This window comes from Rhinopithecus roxellana, chromosome 7 (genome assembly GCF_007565055.1).
Source record: "Rhinopithecus roxellana isolate Shanxi Qingling chromosome 7, ASM756505v1, whole genome shotgun sequence".
Classification (NCBI taxonomy): domain Eukaryota; kingdom Metazoa; phylum Chordata; class Mammalia; order Primates; family Cercopithecidae; genus Rhinopithecus; species Rhinopithecus roxellana.
In genome coordinates, this window is record NC_044555.1 from 3,596,822 (window position 1) to 3,617,981 (window position 21,160).

Sequence of the window (21,160 nt, forward strand, 5' to 3'; positions counted from 1 at the left end):
CCAATGTGGCTCAGGGAAGCCAACAGGTTGGATACCCCTGGTGTATATAGCCACTCTCTGCATGTAACTTCCAGTGTAGGCCAAGGGGAAAAGGGCAGATATAGTGTCAACCAGAGAAGCAAATGTGCCACAGAGGAAAAGTGGTACTATTAGAGAACTAGCACTGTACCTAACTTCTTCATCAGATGCTCAATTAGTATCTATGTGACAAGTAATCACAGTCACAATTTCTACCTAACTACAATACAGTTGATGATTTTTTCCTGATGGCATAGCAGATGAGGATTACCATAGTTACAGCTCTTCTTAAATGCTAGATCTTAAACTGCTGTAGCCAAAAGACTCCTGGGGGTCAGTATAGTAAGAGCTGGCCCCATTTGTCATTGAAAACTGAAGTTCATTAAACAAAAACAAAAACAAAAAAAAAAAAAAAAACCTCTAGAACTTAGAAATAAATGTATCTTTTATTTGCATGGAAGAACTATAAAGCTATATCTGACTATTATAAAAAGAGAGAATTAAGTTAGGCAAAAGGCAGATTTAGGAGGTATGAGGTAAAGGAGCAGATATTCCCTTTCAAAGCCATAAATCCAGCAACCACAGATCATAGAGTTGCCAGATAAAATAAAGGACATTCAGCAAAATGTGAATTTCAGATAAACAATGAATAATCTGGGACACACACTGAGAAAATTATTTGTTGTTTATCTGAAATTTACATTTATGTAGGCTTCTTTTATTTTTGTTTGCTACATATGGCAACCCTAATCCTGGGACAACTACAAAGGATCTTCTGTGTGTGTGCATCCTCATGAATTGAGCAGGAGCCTATTTCAACAATAAAACTCAGAGCTAATTGTAATATTTTATGGCATTGATTAAAACAAAGTACCCTTATAATTTTGGATCAGAAAAATTATTGTAGAAGTCTCAATCACAGAAACAAAAAATAAATGCTTTCTGGCAGCGAGGGAGCGTAACTGGAAATGTACAAGTAAACTGAAGAAAAAAGATGAAAATATTAACATTTTAAAAATGTCATATTTTACAGAAAAGCAATGCTTCAGACCCTCATTTATCATCAAGCTTGGCTGGCTTCAAGTTAGTATAAATTGAATGTAAAATTACATTTAAAAAATCATAGCCTTATTATTTAAATTTGTATTACAAGTAATCCCTATGAAGTCTTTCTTCCAGGAAAGCAAATTTTTAATAAATCACATATCCTGTGCTGTTCTCATCCACAAATATGTTTGCTTTCTTTTCCAAATACGAAAAGCCTAGTTATGTTGTATTTTTTAAAAAACAACAACAAATGTCTTAATCCATTTTGTGCTGCTGTAACAAAAATAACTGAGACTGGGGTAATTTAGGAAGAACGTAAATTTATTTTTTTGCAATTCTTGAGTCTGGGAAATCCAAGGTCAAGGTGTTAGCGTCTGGTGAGGGCCTTTTCAGAGTTTTCACATGGTGGTGCATGGTGGAGGGTCAAGAGACAGGAGAACACTGGGTGAAGCCTCTTTTATAAGGGCCTTGATCCTATTCATAAGGGAGGAGCCCTGATGGATTAATCACCCTTAAATATTCCACCTCTTAATACAATCACCTGAATTTTGGAGGGGACTCATTCGAGCCATTGCAACAAAGATGGTAAAAATAATTTTTAAACTATGGCTGACTTTAAGTTTTAATTTTCTCCCATCAAACATGTCATCTGTGTTATTGTGTATAGATGATATACACAAAGTTTGCTTTCTAGTAGAAAGCATATAACATAAGATACACCTACCTTATGTTGTTGTACTTGGCGTTTTAGGTCTTCAAGATCAGGTCCAAGGGGCTCTTCCTCCATTTTCCTTGTTCTTTCTTCTGTTTTTGTTAGCCAGTCATTCAACTCTTTCAGTTTCTGATTCTGGAGATCCATTAAAACTCTATGTAAACTGAAAATTTGAAAGAAGTCTATTGTTACACCTCTTTTAAAACAACTTATTACTGAACATCGCAATGCAAAACAATAGAATTTACAATATAAGGAATGTTCACATTTGGGGGCATCTACTGGACATTGAGAAGGATGTAAGGAAAGCCCACTATCAATCGCCCCTGGAAATCTTATTTCTCAGACCTATAATCATTCACAAATCCTGATTTCTAAAAAGTTTCACATAACCAACTAAATGTGAACATGGTAACTGAAGTGCAAAGCATCTGATAACTGACTTAGTAGTATATTTCGGCAGTTGTTCGTTTACATTCTCATTATCTAATACGTGTGGTGGTTAAAGATGGCCACAAATTCTTTGTCTATCTTCCCTTCAACAGATGAGGTCTATTTTCCATCCCTGTGAATATGATCAGGACTTGTGATTTTTTTTTTTTTGACCACAGAATGTGACATAACTGACACCACACCAAATCCAAGTGTAGGCTACAAAAGAACTGGCAGCATTTCTATTTTTCCTCTCTTGAAGCCTAGATTCCATGCGGTAAAGGAGGCCAGGCTACACTACTGAATCATTAGAGATCATATAGGAGTGATTCTGGAGGATGAAATATTATATTGGAAGTGAGCTTCCAGCTCATTGCAGCCCAAGGAGTGACCCCAGCTGTAACACCGGTAACACAAAAACAACCTGGCTGAGCCCTGCTTGTATTCTTGATCTTCAGAATCATGACGCAATTATAAATTGTTTTAACCCATTAAGTTTGGATGCCATGTGACACACAGAATTAGATAAGTGAAAGCGTGCTTTTTTCCCCACAAAGATATAGAAAATAGTGGGCTGGGTAATGAATTTAAAGTTCAAAGGCCTAGGTTCACAGCCCAGCAGTAAGCTCTACAACCAGGTTCTTAAACGTTCTCAGTTACATTTCCAGCATCAGGGACATGGGATAATGCTTTGCCTATTAATTACACAAGTTTATGTTGAGGATGAAAATACATTAAGGTTCTTTCATTAATTCAACCAAAATTTGAGATGTAAATGGGAAGTGTTAATGGTTATTTCAAGGGAAATATTCTTTATAAATATCATGTTTAAAGTATTTTTCAAAACTATATTCTGAACATTGATCTTATAAACGGGATATAATTTGAATTAGCAATATATTATTTTGAATACATACTTTTATTCTAAAATCTTTAGTGGAAGTTTCCATTAATCACCACATTTAAACACACAAAGTGCACACATAGCTGAGAGTGTTTTTTAATAGACTTAATTTTTTGGTTTAGATTTACAAAAAATTAATGAGATTATAATACAAAGAGTTATCATATAACTTGCACTACAAAGAGTTATCATATAACTTGCACTCAGTCTCTCCCATTTTATTAACATCTTATGTTATTATGGAACATTTGTTACAATTAATGAACCAATATTTGTGCATTATTATTAGCTGGGGTCTATATTGTACTCTGATTTCCTTAGATTTAAACTTTTTTTTTTTTTTTGTATTTCAGTATCTCTTCAAGGATTCCATATTACACTCAATTGTCCCGTTTCCTTAATCTGCTTTTGGCTATGATAGTTTCTCAGAATTTTTCTGGCAGTTTTTAAAAGTGCTGGCCAGGCTGGTATTTTGTAGTATGCCTCTCAATGGGGATTTGTCTGAATTTTTTTTCCTCATCATTAAACTAGGGTTTTTGAAAGACCACAGAGGTAATGGTCCATTTTAACCACGTTTTATCAAGCATATATACTCTCAACATGACTTATCAATGTTAACTTTGACCACGTGGCTAAAGTAATAGGTGTCACATTTATCCACTATAAAGTTACTCTTTCCCCCTCCTTTTACACTGTTTTTTAACAAGAAAGTCACTATATACAGTCCCTATGGAGTGGGGAGTTATATTCTCTCTCTGTGAGGGCAGAGAAGTTACATAAGTTATTTGGAGTTTTTTCTGCATTGGAGATTTGCCTCTATTCCTCCATTTATTTATGAAATTATTTATATAACATGGACTCATGTATAGTTATTTGATACTTTGAGCTAAATCCAGTATTAGTTTCTGCTTTGGATTTTTGCTCAAATAGTTTCAGCTTTAGACACTGGGAACTCTCTTGGTTGGCAACTTTGACATATCCCATTAAAGATTTTTGTTTAGGGCAGGGCTGTGGAGTTGAGCATGTTCTTACTTTCTGGCACTACCAAATGCTCCAGGCTCATTTTCTATACTCCCTTTCTTAGTTTTAGAATCAGCCGTTTCTTCTCCACAGTGTTCTAGTTCCTTTTTTTTTTTTTTTTTTTTTTTTTTGGAGAATGTTACTGGAACCCAAGATCCTGTTGCTAGGTATGCTTGTTACTTCTAGGGTGTTGTAGCTTACAGGACATCTGGGTTGACATAAAGAAGTGGATGTGCGAGTGCAAACTCACCCATAAATACTTCTTTATGTAATTACCTCATCTGTAGCAAGCTAAATATTAATCTATCCATATCTCTCCACCTTGTGACTTCTGTCTTTTATCTGTGAACTACTTCAACAGTAAGAATTTTTTTTTTTTTTTTTTTTTTTTTTTTTTTTTTTTTTTTTTGTGAGACGGAGTCTTGCTCTGTCGCCCAGGCTGGAGTGCAGTGGCGCAATCTCAGCTCACTGCAAGCTCCGCCTGCCGGGTTTACGCCATTCTCCTGCCTCAGCCTCCGGAGTAGCTGGGACTACAGGCGCCCGCCACCTCGCCCGGCTAGTTTTTTTTTTTTTTGTATTTTTTAGTAGAGACGGGGTTTCATCGTATTAGCCAGGATGATCTCGATCTCCTGACCTGGTGATCCGCCCGTCTCGGCCTCCCAAAGTGCTGGGATTACAGGCTTGAGCCACCGCGCCCGGCCAATAATTTGACTTAAATTAGAAGTTGTTACAAGAAACTAAAAAATGATTTCTTTAAACTAGAAGCTGAGATGACCCCTGTTCCATGTTTGGCTCCCCATGCTGCTGAATCCACAGAGAAAGGGGTTACCACACAGAACCTAAGCACAAATGGTCAACTGAGTTCATCCTATACAATGCGGGGCAAGTAGGACTACATCAGAAAACTACAGGCATTTGCCAGGAGTCTCTTAGTATCCCCATATACAATAGTGTTAACCAATAAAAAAAAAAAATAATAAAAAGCAGAAGATACTCGATCGATATGGAACCACTAATAATATGGTTCTCTGGAAGGATGTCTTTGATTTTCACTAAGGTCAATGTCTGCAACTAGAAGAAATTCTGTCACAGTAACCAAGACAGCATTGTATTAGCATAAAAACAGATTAATGGAACACAGTAAGAGAACCCAGGAATAAATCCATGCATTTGCATTCAACTGATTTTTGACATGGATGTCAAGAACACACCATGAGGACAGGACACCCTCTTCAGCAAATGCTACTGGGAAAAGAATCTACAAGCAGAAGAATGAAATTAGACCCTTATCCCTTGCCACATACAAAAACCACTTCGAAATGGATTAAAAACTTAAATGTGGGACTCAAAACTATCAACCTATTAGTAGAAAACATAAAGGACAAGCTTCATCACAATTATTTGGGCAATAACTTTTGAATATGACTTTAAAAGCACAAGCAACAAAAGCAAAAATAGACTGAGGACTTACATCAAACTAAAAATCTCTGCACAGAAAAAAAAATTAAAAATTAATGTAGTAAAGAGATAACCAATAGAATGAGAAAAATACTTGCAAACTATATATCTGATGGCGGTTCATATCAGAAATAAATAAGAAACTCAAACTCCATAGCAGGAAAACAAATAACCTGATCAAAAATAGGCAAAAGACCAAAAAAGACATTTATCATAAAAAGGACAAATGGATAACACATATATGAAAAAATGCTCAACATCACTAATCGTCTGGAAAATGCAAATTAAAACCACAATGAGGTATCACTTTACTTGCAAAGAAAAGGCAACACTTACACACTGTTGGTGGGAGTGTAAATTAGTTCAACTATTGTCGAAAGTAGTGTGGTGATTCCACAAAAACCTAAAAACAGAACTACCATTCGACCCAGCAGTCCTATTGCTGGGTATATACTTAAAGGAATATAAATCATTCTACCAAAAGGACACATGCACACATATGTTCATGGCAGCACTATTCACAATCGCAAAGAAAATCAACCTAAATGCTCATCAGTGGTAAACTGGATAAATATGGTAAATACATACTGTGGAATACTATGCAGCCATAAAAAAGAATAAGATTATGTTCTTTGCAGGAACATAGATGAAGCTGGAGGCCATTATCCTTAGCAAAATAATGCAGAAACAGAAAACCAAATATTCCATGTTCTCACTTGTAAGTGGGAGCTAAATGATGAGAACACATGGGCACATACAGGAGAATGACAGACACGGGGCCTATTGGAGTTTGGAGGGTGGCAGGAGGGAAAGGATTAGGAAAAATAACTAATGGGTACTAGGTTTATACCTGGTGATGAAATCATCTGTACAATAAACTTCCATGACACAAGTTTACCCATTTAACTAAACCTGCACATGTAACCTTGCACTTAAAAGTTATAATAATTAATGACATCCTTGCCAAAAGAAACAAAAAGAGAGATATCACCTCACTTTCGTTAGCATGGCTACTATCCAAAAGAAAAAAGATAAATGTTGATAACGATTTAGAAAAAAGGCACCTATTACATACCTGCAAAAGTTAAAAATTACAAATTAAGAAAAAAAGAAAACTTTAAACATTGTAAATGGGAATGGCAATCAGTATAGGCATTATGGAAAACAGTATGAAGGTTCCTTGAAATATGAATAACAAAACTACTGTATGATACAAAATCCCACTATGAATTATATAAAGGAAATGAAATCAGTATGTCAAAGACATATCTGCACTACCATTTTTATTGCAGAACTATTCATAGCCAAGATATAGAATCAACCTAAATATCCACCAATATATGAATGGATAAAGAAAATGTGGTATACATATATACAATGGAATACTACTCAGCCATAAAAAAGGAATAAAATACTGTCATTTGCAACAACATGGATGAACCTGGAGAATATTGTTAAGTGAAATAAGCCAGTACAGAAAGACAAGTACTGCCTAATCTCATATGTGGAATCTAAAACAGCTGATCCCACAGAAGTAGAGAATGAATAGTGGTTACCAGAGGCTGAGGTGGTTACGAGGAAGGGGAAGATGTGGAGATATTTTTCAAAGGATATATAGTCACAGTTAAAATATTCAAGTGATCTATTTTACAACATGGTGACTACAGCTAATGCAAATATACTCTTGAAAAATGTAAAGAGAGAGGATGTTAAATATTCTCGCCACAAAAATGATAAATATGTAAGGTAAAGCACATGTTAATTAGCTAGATTCAACCATTCCACAATATATATTTACTCAAAAGCATCATGTTGTACATGATAAATACATACAATTTTGTCTGTCAATTTAAAGGTTTGAAAAACAATGTTTAGAAATTGATAGCATTTAAAATAAAATATAAAAGTTGGGTCTGTTGAGTGTGTGTGTGGACGCTGCATACTATTGGCAGGAAAGAGAACACACTCAAATATGTTTAGCTCAGTAGACTACTTACACATTTATGTAAAGGGTTGAGGGGAAAATAATAAATGAGAGTGAAGGAGCCAGGACCTAACAACAAAGCAAACTGACCTAGCAAGCCTGGAACTGGAAGAAAAAAGGAGGAGAGCTGTTACTGAAGCTCAGTGAGAGTTAGAGACATGGAACAAGAGCTGTCCAACAGTAGCCGTAGTTCAAGAGGAACACAATTCCTGCCACTCCACAGTAAGAAATAGAAGAGGAAGAACAAAGTACCACAATCTCTGCTTTCACCCTCTTGCCAGTGCTTCCCATTGGCTGAAGAATTTTAGCCACCAAAGGCAGAGATGAATGTGGGTAATGGAAAATCCAGACTTCATCCTCTTTGAACAGAGCAAGGAGGAGAAAAGTGAAATGAATCTGTTCAACAGAATAACTATCAAAATACTTAAATTAGAATAAGTGTATTTAAAACTAAACAGAAGGATACAAAATTCCATCAGCATCTTTATCCTCATACACTAATGCCAGTCTATTCAAACCCCAACATGGAACCTGTATGTAATGTTACATACCACTCACACTCTTCATATACAATTACAGGGAAACGGGAAGTAAACCAGTAAAATAAAATATAAAAGATAATGGCTCCATAGCTGGCCAGAAGTATTGGGGTTGTTACTGGAGCTTTATTCCAATATGCATTTCATATTCCTTTTGAGAGTTTACAATAATTTAAATTGCACTATTTATTGACTTTTAACATTTTAGAGACACATTTACCATGAGGAACATTGCAATTAGAAGTTATGAGAACAAATTTTCATTTATCAAACATAAAAAGTAGACATTTTATTTTTATGAGAAACAACAGAGATGAGACATCCATTTAAGTGGAAGCAAAAACTGAAAGCTGCTAGTATTTGAAAACAACATTTACTTTTTGCTTTTGGACAGACATTTCCTTCAACAAATATTTACTGAGTTTCATGTCTATGCAGAACAACTCATATTTGTTAGGAATGGACAAAATAAAATACCTATCTTCAATTTCAAGTAGCTTAGAGACTATTAGAAACATAAATACAGTAATAATTAGAATACAAGAAAACCATTATGATTAGATTTATATACATTCCTGAGGGTGTAAGGAGAGAATACAAATTGACCTACAGTCATTGGGAACAGTGTCCTCACAGAACACACAGCCTAAGAGTTGAGATTTGAAAAATTCATTCATTAATTTACGAAATATACAATTATTGAGTACCTGGATACTATGGATGGAGAGGCAAGGAAGACCCACACAGCCCCTTAACCATCTTGGAGTTTACATGGATGGCAGGTGAGGGCCACAGATAATACATATAGCTCATCAGGCCATTAGTTGGTTATAATGTGATCATACCATGAAATGAGAGCAATTGAGTTGAGTCTGTAAAGGAAGGACTTTAGCACAGTACCGATATCTGAACAATTCTGAAGACAGAAGTCAGAAGTACTGAAAAGGAAGGTATCAACTCTTTCCAGACAGACAGACAGACCTGTGAAAGGCCCTGTCGCATCACAGAGGAACAGGAAATCCAGTGCAGCTTGATTGCACAAGGTGCAGGGTGGTTGTATAGTATCATTGCCTCCCTTAATCTGTGGGTCCTCAGAGATTTCTTGAGCTCTGCCCCAAACCTGAAATTTGAACCCCCAGTATTCATGTTTGTGATTTCATTTTACAAACTTGCACTCAGAGATTGACCAATAAGAAGAGATGTACAAATGAGTGTTTTATCTTTTTCTTTATAAAATGGAAATTTAGGCCGGGCGCGGTGGCTCAAGCCTGTAATCCCAGCACTTTGGGAGGCCGAAATGGGCGGATCACGAGGTCAGGAGATGGAGACCATCCTGGCTAACACGGTGAAACCCTGTCTCTACTAAAAATACAAAAAACTAGCCGGGCGAGGTGGCGGCGCCTGTAGTCCCAGCTACTCGGGAGGCTGAGGCAGGAGAATGGCGTGAGCCCGGGAGGCGGAGCTTGCAGTGAGCTGAGATCTGGCCACTGCACTCCAGCCTGGGTGACAGAGCGAGACTCCGTCTCAAAAAAAAATAAAATAAAATAAAATAAAATAAAATAAAATGGAAATGTAATGAGTAAAGTTCTAAAAACAACTATTTTCTGTTTTTTTGCTAATGTTACACAGGTGTAACAGTTATTTATTTTTATTTTTTTTATTATACTTTGAGTTGGCCTTTTTGTCATTTGCAGTAAATGGCATTCTAAGGAATAGTATTTTTCAAATGATTTTACTAGAGAGCTGTCATCCCACCCCCTGACATGAAAACGTATCTGTATGAACACAAAGGAATTCACTGGGAATGCCAACTTTGCTTTACAGAAACTGTTAGAATGTAGGAAGGCCGCCGGGTGCGATGGCTCATACCTGTAATCCCAGCACTTTGGGAAGCCGAGGCAGGTGGATCACGAGGTCAGAAGTTCAAAACCAGCCTGGCCAACATGGTGAAACCCAGTCTCTATTAAAATACAAAAATCAGCCAGGAGTGGTGGCACACACCTATAATCCCAGCGACTCAGGAGGCTGAGGCAGGAGAACTGCTTAAACCCGGGAGGCAGAGGTTGCAGTGAGCTGAGTTCATGCCATTGCGCTCCAGCCTGGGTGACAGAGCAAGACTCCGTTTCAAAAAAAAAAAAAAAAAAAATGTAGGAAGGTAATTGTTCTTTAACCAGCAGAACTTACTAAAATGATGTAAATATTCTATGTGTGCATTATACATACATATACACACATATATATATATATATATATATAATGGGCACTAGTCATGTGGGAATAACGAGCACTTGAAATACGTATGGCTAGTAAGGCTGAGAAACTGATTTTTTAACTATATTTAATTATAATAATTATAATTTAGCTACACATAGCTAGCAGCTGCAATATTGGACAGCACAGCTATAAACCAACAGATAATTAGATTGCCAATATTCATGAATCCTTATTTGCAAGTCCTTATCCATTCCAATTTATTTTGTTCTCCAGTATCTATGAGGAATGATATCCTAAGTTTAGGAATCTAGTAATACACATTAATAGCATTTTTTGAAATTTTCATTTTCCAGATACAAATTTATAAATTCAAAATGGTACATGTTTTCATTAATTTCAGCCTACATTTGATGGTCCTAATAGCATTTTTTGTGCTTTATGGAAATACATTATAAAATGTATAAACATATATTACAAAAACATAACCATATGCTAGGTGCTAACTAATAAAGGCATAGATGGATAGAATTTATAAAACCTAGAGGATTACAATTAAAACTTACAAATTACCAAGAGGGGCGAGCTCTTCAGCAAGACAGGCTCTCAGGCCCAATTCCCCAGAATTCACAGTTATTGGCATATATGCAATCCTCAATTTAAAAAAATACAACTAATGAAAGGAAGTAATGTATTATCATGATAGTCTAGATTAGAAAAGAACTACCAGTGATATTCAATTAACATGTCTTACATGTAAAATACAATTACACAATTTAAGCCAGAAATAAAACCTCTATAATTTGATTTAAGGGAGGGATACCAGTACAAATTAGAGAAACTTTTTAATGCATGTTTTTACTTTTAATTGCCTACCATTTAGAAACTAAAATTGCACTGATGAAAATTGGAATTGATTTATTTACTTATTCAAAATGATGGCTCAGGCTGGGCACAGTGGCTCAGGCCTATAATCCCAGCATTTTGGGAGGCCAAGGTGGCTGGATCACCTGAGTTCAGGAGTTCAAGACCAGCCTGGCCAGTAGAAACCCCATCCCCACTAAAAATACAAAAATCAGCTGGGTGTGGTGGCGTGTGCCTTTTAATCCTAGCTACTTGGGAGACTGAGGCAAGAGAATCGCTTGAACCCAGGGGGACGGAACTTGCAGTGAGCTGAGATCACACCACTTCACTCTAGCTTGGGCGAAAGAACAAAACTCCGTCTTAAAAAAATAAAAATAAAAATAAAATGATGGCGCAAAAATTCTAGCAAAGTGGTTCTTATAGTTTTGGTTTTCAGTTAACAATTCTTTATATGTAGCTAGATGCTTGTAGAATGCTGTCATCTGCTTAAATATGTAATTTTTAAAAATCAACTTGTTCTGGTTTTTGTTTCATTAAGAAAGGTATTAGGGGCTGGGGAAGGGATAGCATGAGAAATACCTAATGTAAATGAGTTGATGGGTGCAGCAAACCAACATGGCACATGTATACCTATGTATCAAACATGCATGTTGTGCACATGTGCCCTAGAAATTACAATAATAATAATAATAATAATAATAACAAAAGAGAGAAAGAAAAGAAATCCAAGATAGGTTACAAAAAAAAAAGAAATTTATTAATTGAGGTAATGTTTAAGTCCAGCTTTTATTCAAACTATCACAGAAAGGTGAATTAGTGTAATTTATATAAATAATGCCTTAATATAAAAAGGTGCTGATTGATTAGAATCACAGAGAGAACTTTTCAAAATGATGTCCCAACCCCACACCCCAACAATTCAATCAGAATTTCTGGGAATGGAGCCCAGGTATTGGTTCTTTAAAAAACCATCCCGTCAGGTAAATGAACATCCAGGATTAAGAACAATTGCGACTTTTTTTTTTTTTTTTTCCTCCAGGACACAGTCATAATTTTTACTTTAGCCCTTGAGTCCTCACAAGTGGCAAATATTTGGAAAGCTGTGTCCAGGCAACATGACATGTCAGGGTTAACATGAACCAGATGCACAGGGGTAACATGGAGACAAAGGATCAGGATGCACAAACACGTCTTTACTTATTTATAGATGATTCTCACAGGTCCTAAAAGGTCTATTACATACCCGCAGAAATTACAAATAAAAGCAAATATTTACTAAAGAGTAATTTTGATCTTGAGAATTTGGGACTTTTAAATCTAATTTTTCAATATCAAATAATTATGTGGTATTTAAAAAGAGGTATTATCGTAATCAATCCTATTGATTCAGCAACTGATATTAGCCCCAATTTACAGGTGGGGAAACAAAGGCTTACTTGGGTCAAAAGGCAAGCAAGGGAAGGTGACAAAGTGGGAACTCAGGTAGTTTGGCTCCAGGGCCTGCTTCACAATCATGCAATATTGCCTGAACTAAAATTAACTTTTTAGAGATTAACTTTATATCTACTATAAAGTCATTTATGGCACTGATTATAAATATTAAAAAAAAAGAAGAAAGATAATTTGGTGGAATTTTATACAAAGATTGTCAATAATAATTCTATTATTTTCACCAAAACGGAAATTACAGTTGTTACTCTTTGAGACAATTGTTCTTAGCATGATGTTTACTTTAATGATATAAACCACAATACCCTATTTTTTTTTAATTTTTATTTTTGTGGGTATATAGTATGTGTTTATATTTATGGGATACAAGAGATACATTGATACAGGCATAATATGACATTAAGGTTAATAGGGTATCCATCACCTCAAGCATTTATCATTTCTTTATGTGACAAACATTCCAATTATACTTTTTGTTATTTTAAAACGTACAACAAATTATGCTTGACAGTAGTCATCCTGCTGTGCTATCAAATACTAGATCACATTCATTCCATCTAACTGTATTTTTTGTACCCATTAATGATCCCCACTCCCCCAGACCCACTAGCATTCCCATGCTCTGGTAACCATCATTCTAGTCTCTACCTCCATGAGGTTCAGTTGTATTAATTTTTTTTTTTTTTTTTTTTTTTTTTTTTTTTTTTTAGCTGTCACAAGTAAGTGAGAACATGCAAAGTTTGTCTATCTGTGCCTGGCTTATTTTAACCAACATAATGTCCTCCAGTTCCATCCATGATGTAACTGACTGGATCTCATTCTTTCTTAGTCAAGCTTAATACTTGTCATTTTTGTTTACCCTTTCAAAAAAAACCATCTTTTTTGTTTTGTTGATCTTTTGTATCATTTTGTTGTACTTGAATGTATTTCATCTCTGTTTCTTATTGTAACATTTATTTTCTCATACTAATTTTGGGTTTGGTTTGCTCTTGCTTTTCTAGCCCCTTAAGGTGTATCATTCAGTTATTTAAAAGTTCTTCTGCTTTTTTGATGTAGGTATTTATAGCTATAAACTTCCCTCATAGTACTGCTTTCACTGCTTCCCATAGGTTTTGGTTACATTATGTTTTCATTTTCATTTGTTTCAAGAAATTCTATAGTTTCCTTCTTAATTTCTTCTTTGACCCACTGATCATTCAAGAGCGTATTGTTCAATTTCCATGTGTTTTTACAGTTTCCAAAATTCTTCCCACTGATATCTTAATATATTCAATTGTGATCAGAAAAGCTAACTTATGTTATTTTGATTTTTGAATTTTCTAAGACTTGCTTCGTGGCCTAACATATGGCTTGTCCTTGAAAATTATCCATATGCTGAGAAGAAGAGTGTGTACTCTCTGCAGTTGTTGGATAAAATGTTCTGTAAATATCTATTAGTTCAAATTGGTTTATAGTGCATAATAAGTCTGATGTTTCTTTGTTGATTTTATGTCTGGATGATCCGGCCAATGCTGAAAATGGGGGATTGAAATCTTCGGGTATTATTGTTTTGGGGTCTGTCTCTCTAATAATATTTGATTTATATAGCTGGGTGCTCCAATGTTGGGTACCTATTTATTTACAACTGTTATGTCCTCTTGCTGAATTGACACCTTTATCATTCTACAATGACCAGCGTTGTCTCTTTTTATAGTGTTTGTCTTGAAACCTATTTTGTCTGATAAAAGAATAGCTAATCCTGTTCTTTTTTGGTTTCCATTGGCATGGAATATTTGTTCCATCCCTTTATTTTCAGTCTACGTTTATCTTTATTGGTGAAGTGTGTCTCTTGTAAGTAACAGATCACTGTGTCTTATATATTCTTTCATCCATTTTGTCACTCAACGTTAGATTGGATAGTTTAGTCAATTTACATTCCATGTTATTATTGGTAAGTTAAAGACTTAACACTTGCTATTTTGCTATTTGCTTTCTGGTAATTTTCTGGCCTTCTCTTCATTCTCCTTCCTTCCTGTCTTACTATTAGTGAAAATAATTTTCTCTGGTCATATATTATACATTCTTGCTTATTTGTGTACCTGAGTACATTATTTGATTTGTGGTTACCATGAGGTTTGTAAAGAATAACTGATAATCCATTACTTGAAACTCATGACAACTTAACACTGGTTGCATAACCAAGCAAGCAAAGAGAAAACAAAAAAAAAAAAAATGCTACACTATAACTTCATCCCCCCACTGTTTTTGGTTTCTATATTATAATGTCTATGTCTTGAAAAGTTGTTGCAGTTATTTTTGATAGGTTCATCTTTTAGTCTTTTTACTCAAGATATGGGTAGTTGAGGCATCCTAATCGCAGTGTTTAATATTCTGTTTGTAACAGAATAGTAACAAACCTTACTATTACCAGTGAGTTTTGTTACTTCAGATGATTACTTATTGCTCATTAACACCCTTTCCTTCAAGATTGAAGAACTCCCTTTACCATTTCTTGTAGAAAAGGTTTGGTGTTGAGGAAATCTGTCTGCTTTTTTTTTTTTTTTTTTTTTTTTTTTTTTTTTTTTTTTGTCTTGTAAAGTCTTTATTTTTCTTCATGTTTTAAGACCATTTTCATGGATATACTATTCTAGAGTAAAAGTTTTTTCCTTCAGCACTTTAAATATGTCATGCCACTCTCCTGGTCTGGAAGTTTTCCACTGAAAATTGTGTTGCCAGATATATTGGAACTCTTTTTGTGTGAATTTTTTTTTTTTTTTGTGATTACTACTTTTAAGATCTTTTCTTTATCCTTGACCTTTGGAAGTCTGATTTTTAAATGCCTTGAGGTAGTCTTATTTAGATTATATCTCCTTGGTGTTCTATTATCTTCTTGTACTTGAATTTTAATGTCTCTCTCTAAGTGGGGGAAGTTCTGTGTTATTACCCTATTCAATAAACCTTTTAAAACTTGTTTTGTCTCCTCTGACGGTATTTTCAAATAGCTTGCCTTCAAGCTAATTCTTTCTTCTGCTTGATCAATTCTTCTGTTACACGTCTCTGATGCATTCCTCAGTATGCCAATTAAATCTTTCAAGTCCAGAATTTTTGTTCGCTTCTTTTTATTTCAATCTCTTTGTTAAATTTATGTGTAGGATTCTGAATTCCTTCTCTGTATTATCTTGGATTTTATTAAGCATCCTCAAATCAGCCATTTGAAATTCTCTGTCTGAAAGGTCACATATCTGTCTCTCCAAGATTGGTCAGTGGTGCCTTATTTAGTCCAGTTGGTGAGGTCATGTTTTCTTGGATGGTCTTGATGCTTGTGGATGTTCATCAATGTCTGGGCATTGAAGACTTTGGCATTTACTGTAGTCTTTGCAGTATGAGCTTGTTTGTATCCATACTTCTCAGGAGGGCTTTCCAGGTATTTGAAGGTTCTTGGGTGTTGTGATTTATTCCTTTGGTCACTGCAGCCATATATGCACTAGCATGCACCCCAAGCCCAGTAATGCTGTGACTCTTGCAGACTCTTAAATGTACTGCCTTGGTGAACTTTGGGAAGATTCAGGAAAATCCCCTGTATTACCTGGGAGATAATCTTGTTCTCTTTCCTTTCCCTCAACAAAGAGAGTCTCTGTCTTTCTCTGTGATGAGCTGCCTGGAGTTAAAGGAGGGATGACACAAGCATCCCTGCAGCTACAATGACTAGGACTGTGTTGGGTCACTCCTGAAGCCAGCACAACACTGGGTCTTGACCAAGGCCCACATTGACCACTGCCTGGCTATCACCTACATTCACTCAAGGCCCAAGGACTCTACAAATGGCAGGTGGAAAATCCAATGAAGCTTGTGTTTTTCACTTCAGAGTAGCAATTTTTCCCTGGCCCAAAGTGGGTTTGCAAGATCCTATGTGTGAGCCAGGGCCTGGGGTCATGTATTAGGCCAGTCTCACAATGCTATAAAGAAATATCTGATACTGGGTAATTTATGAAGAAAAGAGATTTAAATGGCTCACAGTTCTGAAGGTTGTCCCTGAGACATAATGCTGACATCTGCTCTGCTTCTGCGGAGGCCTCAGGAAATGTACCATCATGGCAAAATGCGAAGGAGGAGCAGTCGTGTCACATGGCCAGGGCAGAGGCGAGAGGGAGGGTACCACACACTTTTAACCAACTGGAGCTCACAAGAATTCACCCACTATAATGACAACAGCACTAAGAGGATAGTGCTACACCATTCATGAGAAATTCACCCCCATGATTCAACTGACTCCTACCCAGGCCCCACCCTCCAACATTGAGGATTATAATTCAACGTGAGATTTGGGCAAGAACATACATCCAAACCATACTATTCCATCCTGGCCCCTCCCAAATCTCATGTCCTCCTCACATTTAAACATACAATCATGTCTTCCAAACAGTCCCCCAAGGTCTTTACTTATTTCAGAAAGAATTCAAAAGTCTAGAGTCTCATCTGAGACAAGGTAAGTTTCTTCTACCTATGAGCCTGTAAAATAAAAAACAAATTAGTTACTTCCAAGATACAATGGGATTATAGGGATTGAGTAAACATTCCCATTCCAAAAGGGTGAAATTAGTCAAAAGAAAGGTCTCATGCAAGTCTGAAACCCAGCAGGGCAGTCTTTAAAACTAAAGCTCCAAAATAATCTCTTTTGACTCCGTGTCCTACATCCAGGGTAAACTGGTGGGAGTGGTGGGCTCCCAAGGCCTTGGGCAGACTCCAACTCTGTGGCTTTGTAGGGTTCAGCTTCCAAAGCTGCTTTTATGGGCTGGTGCTGAGTGTCTGTTTCATTTGCAGATACAAGGGTCAAGCTGTCAGTGGATCTACCATTCTGGGGTCTGGAGGACAGTGGGCCCTCTTCTTACAGGTCCACTAGGCAGTGCCCCAGTGGGGACTACATGTGGGGGATCAAAGCCCACATTTTCCCTCTGCATGCCCTAGGAGAAGTTCTCTGTGAGGGTTCTGCCTCTGGAGCATGCCTCTGCCTGAAAACCCAGACTTTTCCATACATCCTCTAAAATCTAGATTGAGGTTCCCAAGCCTCAGCTCTTGCACTCTGCACACCTGCAGGCTTATCACCATGTGGAGGCTGCCAAGACTTATGGCTTGTACCCGCTGGAGCAGTGGTCCAAGCTGTAACTTGGGCCGCTCTGAGCCACAGCTGGAGCTAGACTGGCCAAGATGCTGCGTGCAGGTTGGGGGGAGCAGTGTCTGAGTTTGAACAGGGCAGCTGGGGCCCTGGGCCTGGCCCAGGAAACCATTCTGTCCTCTTAGGCCTCAAGACTTATAAGTGGAGTGGCTGCCTTTTAGATCTCTGAAATGCCTTCCAGGCCTTTTTTCCCACTGTCTTGGCTATCAGCACTTGCCTACTTTTTAGTTATGCAAATTTCTCTAGCAAATAGTTGCTCAGCAGCCTTTTTGAGTTCTCCTGAAAACGGGTTTTTATTTTCTATCACATATCCATGCTGCAAATTTTCAAAACTTTTAAGGTCTGCTTTCCTTTTAAATAAACGTGTATACCTATGTAACAAACCTGCACATTCTGCACATGTATCTCAGAACTTAAAGTACAATAAAAATAATATATATATATATATACATTTTTTTTCCATCTCATGTCTTTGCTCCTGCATCAGAGCATAGGTCATTAGAAGTGGCCACACCATGTCTTGAACACTTTGCTGCTTAGAAATTCATTCCATCAGACACACCAGGTCATCACTCTCAAGTTCAAACTTTCACAGATCTCTAGGGCATGGACACAATACAGCCAACTTCTTTGCTAAGGGATAACAAACATGCCATTCACTCCAGTTGCCAATAAGTTCATTCTTCCCATCTGAGACCTCGTCAGCTTGGACTTCACTGTCCATATCAGTACCTGCATTTTGGTAACGACCATTTAACAAGTCTCTAAGACATTCCAAATTTTCCCTCATCTGTCTTTTTCTGAGTCCTCCAAACTCATCCAACTTCTGTCTGTTACCGAATTTCAAAGCAGCTTCTACATTTTCAGGTATCTTGACAGCAATGCCCCACTTCTTGGTAACAATTTTCTGTATTAGGCCACTCTCACATTGCTATCAAGAAATACCCGAGACTGAATAATTTATAAAGAAAAAAGGCTTAATTGGCTCACAGTTCTGCAGGCTGTACAGGAAATATGCTGCTGGAATCTCCTCAGCTTCTGGGGAGGCCTCAGGAAACTTACAATTATGGCAGAAGGTGAAGGAGGAGTAGGTACATTACATGGCCAGAGCATGTAATGCTTACAGGAGCAGGACCAAGAGTGAGAGGGAGGGTGCCAGACTTTCAAACAACCAGATCTTGCAAGAATTTACTCGCTACTGCAAAGACAGTATCAACCAATTATGAAAAATTTGCCCTCATGATCCAATCAGCTCCCACTAGGCCCTACCTCAAAACACTGCAGATTACAACAATTCAATGTGGATTTGAGCGGGCACACACGTCCAAAGTATATCAATTCAAGAACCTAAGAAACCTAGCTGGTGCTCTCTTCTACTGTGGCTAAGCTGGCACTTAAAAGGTCCTTAAAAGGATCACTCAAAAGATAAAGTCCTTCTCACTCTTCTCTCCCCTTTCCACAAACAGAGGTGTCTCTCCTCATGGCCACCACTACTACTGAACCAAAGAGAGTACTGTCTGAAGTCCAGTGTTCACTCAAGGGCCACGGCCACTTTGGGCAGCTTGTGGTGAATGCTGTCAGTCCTGAATCTCTCCCTCCAGGGCAGTAAGGAAATGGAATCCAGGAGCCCAAGCCTGGAATCAGGGACCCTAGGAGCCCACCTGATGCTTTGCCCCACTGTGGTCAAACTGGAACCCAAGCTGCAAGCCAAAGTCCCCTTTACTCTTACCTCTCCCTTCCTTAAGCAGAAGGATTCTCTCCCTGTAGCTGCCATAGCTGGGAATGTACTGGGTCACACCTGAAACCATCACAGCTCTGAGCCTCACCCAATACCCACAGCAAGTACTGCCTGGCTACAGCTGCTGATTATTCAGGGCCCTAGGTCTCTTCGGTCAGCACCTCATGAATTCTGCCAGGACTGGTTCCTTCTCTTCAAGGTGACAGGCTCTCTTCTGGCCTGGGGTGTGTTTAGAAATGTCATCTGTAAGCTAGGGCCTGGAATGAGGACCTCAAGACTCTGTCCAGTGCCCTATCCTACTGTGTGTCTGAGCTGGTATCCACGTAGCAAGACAAAGTTCTCTTTATTTTCTCCTCTCTTCTCCATAAGTGGAAGGAAGGATTCTCTCCTGGAGCTGTGAGCTGTGCTGCCTGGGACTGGGGGAAGGGAAGCACAAGCAATCCCTTGGCTGCCCCAGCCGATGTCTCACTAGGTTGTATGTATCCCAAGTCCACTGACTCTGAGCCCAGCACAGCACCAGGACTTGCAAAGGAACTGCAGTCCTTGTGGCCTAGACTACCTTTGAAGTTTATTTAGAACCACAGAGCACTCTAACCCATGACGACAAGGCTTGCTGGAACTCAGGTTCCAACCACTGGGATGGATGACTCTTCTCTGGTCTAGGGTTCATCTAAATGCTCCCTCTGTGGTAGTTGGCCGAGTTCTGTTCTTTGTTGGTTTCCACTGCGACAGGGCAGCACTGATTTTCAATGCAAAGTCTTACAATCACTGCAATCTCCCTTCCCCAAGCACACAGACCCTCTCTCCATGCCATGTGGCTGCTGCCATGGATGGGGGAGAGCTGGTATAGGCGATAGAACACTGCCTTTACTACCCTCTTCTGCGCCTGTTTCAGTGACATGAACCAAAAACCAGGTACTACGATCATGCACCTAATTTTTCACTCTTATGAAGGCACGTTTCTAGCGTGGGCAGTTGATCAATTTGATGTTCCTGCAACAGGGATAATTACTGGAGGCTTCTGTTTGGCGATTTTTCTCCACCTCCTCCACAATAACCTTCAAGACTCATTTTCCCTCAAATATATGGCAACCATATAAAATGAATGACAATATAGGAATCAGAAATGATATATTATAGTTCAAGAAATGGCAAACTTGCTTTAATACAGAAACGCAACATTCATTTAAAAGAGAAGCTTGAGTAGTGCATGTACAAACATATGTACATAGTTTTTTGTTGTTTTTGCATGGCAATAACAAATGGTCCATAGGAAGCATATTAGTATTTTTCAACTCCCCAAATTTATAACGTTTATCAAAGTTCAATGAGTGCCCTGTGAAATATAAGCTTTAAAACCAGAATCCAAATAGAACAAATTACCCCCTAAAATGTGTAAGACTTTAGCTGTCACTGTTTTCACTATCTCATCACCTTTACCACAAGTACATCCATCGTTATTGTCTTCTAGTTCCCATGTTAAATTTCTGAATGTGTACCCTCAGCATCTGTGAACGTGTTGAAACCCTACTGGCCTAGTTTACGTACTTGCCTCAGTAACTAGATCTGCTCTTCTCCAAATTCTGGTATCATTTACTAGACTTAGCTGCAAAGCCTGACACTGGATAGTGT

At 37.6% G+C, this 21,160-nt stretch overlaps 1 protein-coding gene across 3 annotated transcripts in view; it reads right to left on the reverse strand.

Moving 5' to 3' along the window:
• DMD (dystrophin) overlaps positions 1 to 21,160 on the reverse strand; it is a 2,245,117-nt gene that overhangs the window by 1,627,003 nt on the left and 596,954 nt on the right. For all 3 annotated transcript variants that reach the window (XM_030933724.1, XM_030933725.1, XM_030933726.1), the window contains one exon: positions 1,790 to 1,940. In XM_030933724.1, the coding sequence (XP_030789584.1) occupies positions 1,790 to 1,940 (151 nt within the window). The remainder of the gene's footprint in view (positions 1 to 1,789; positions 1,941 to 21,160) is intronic.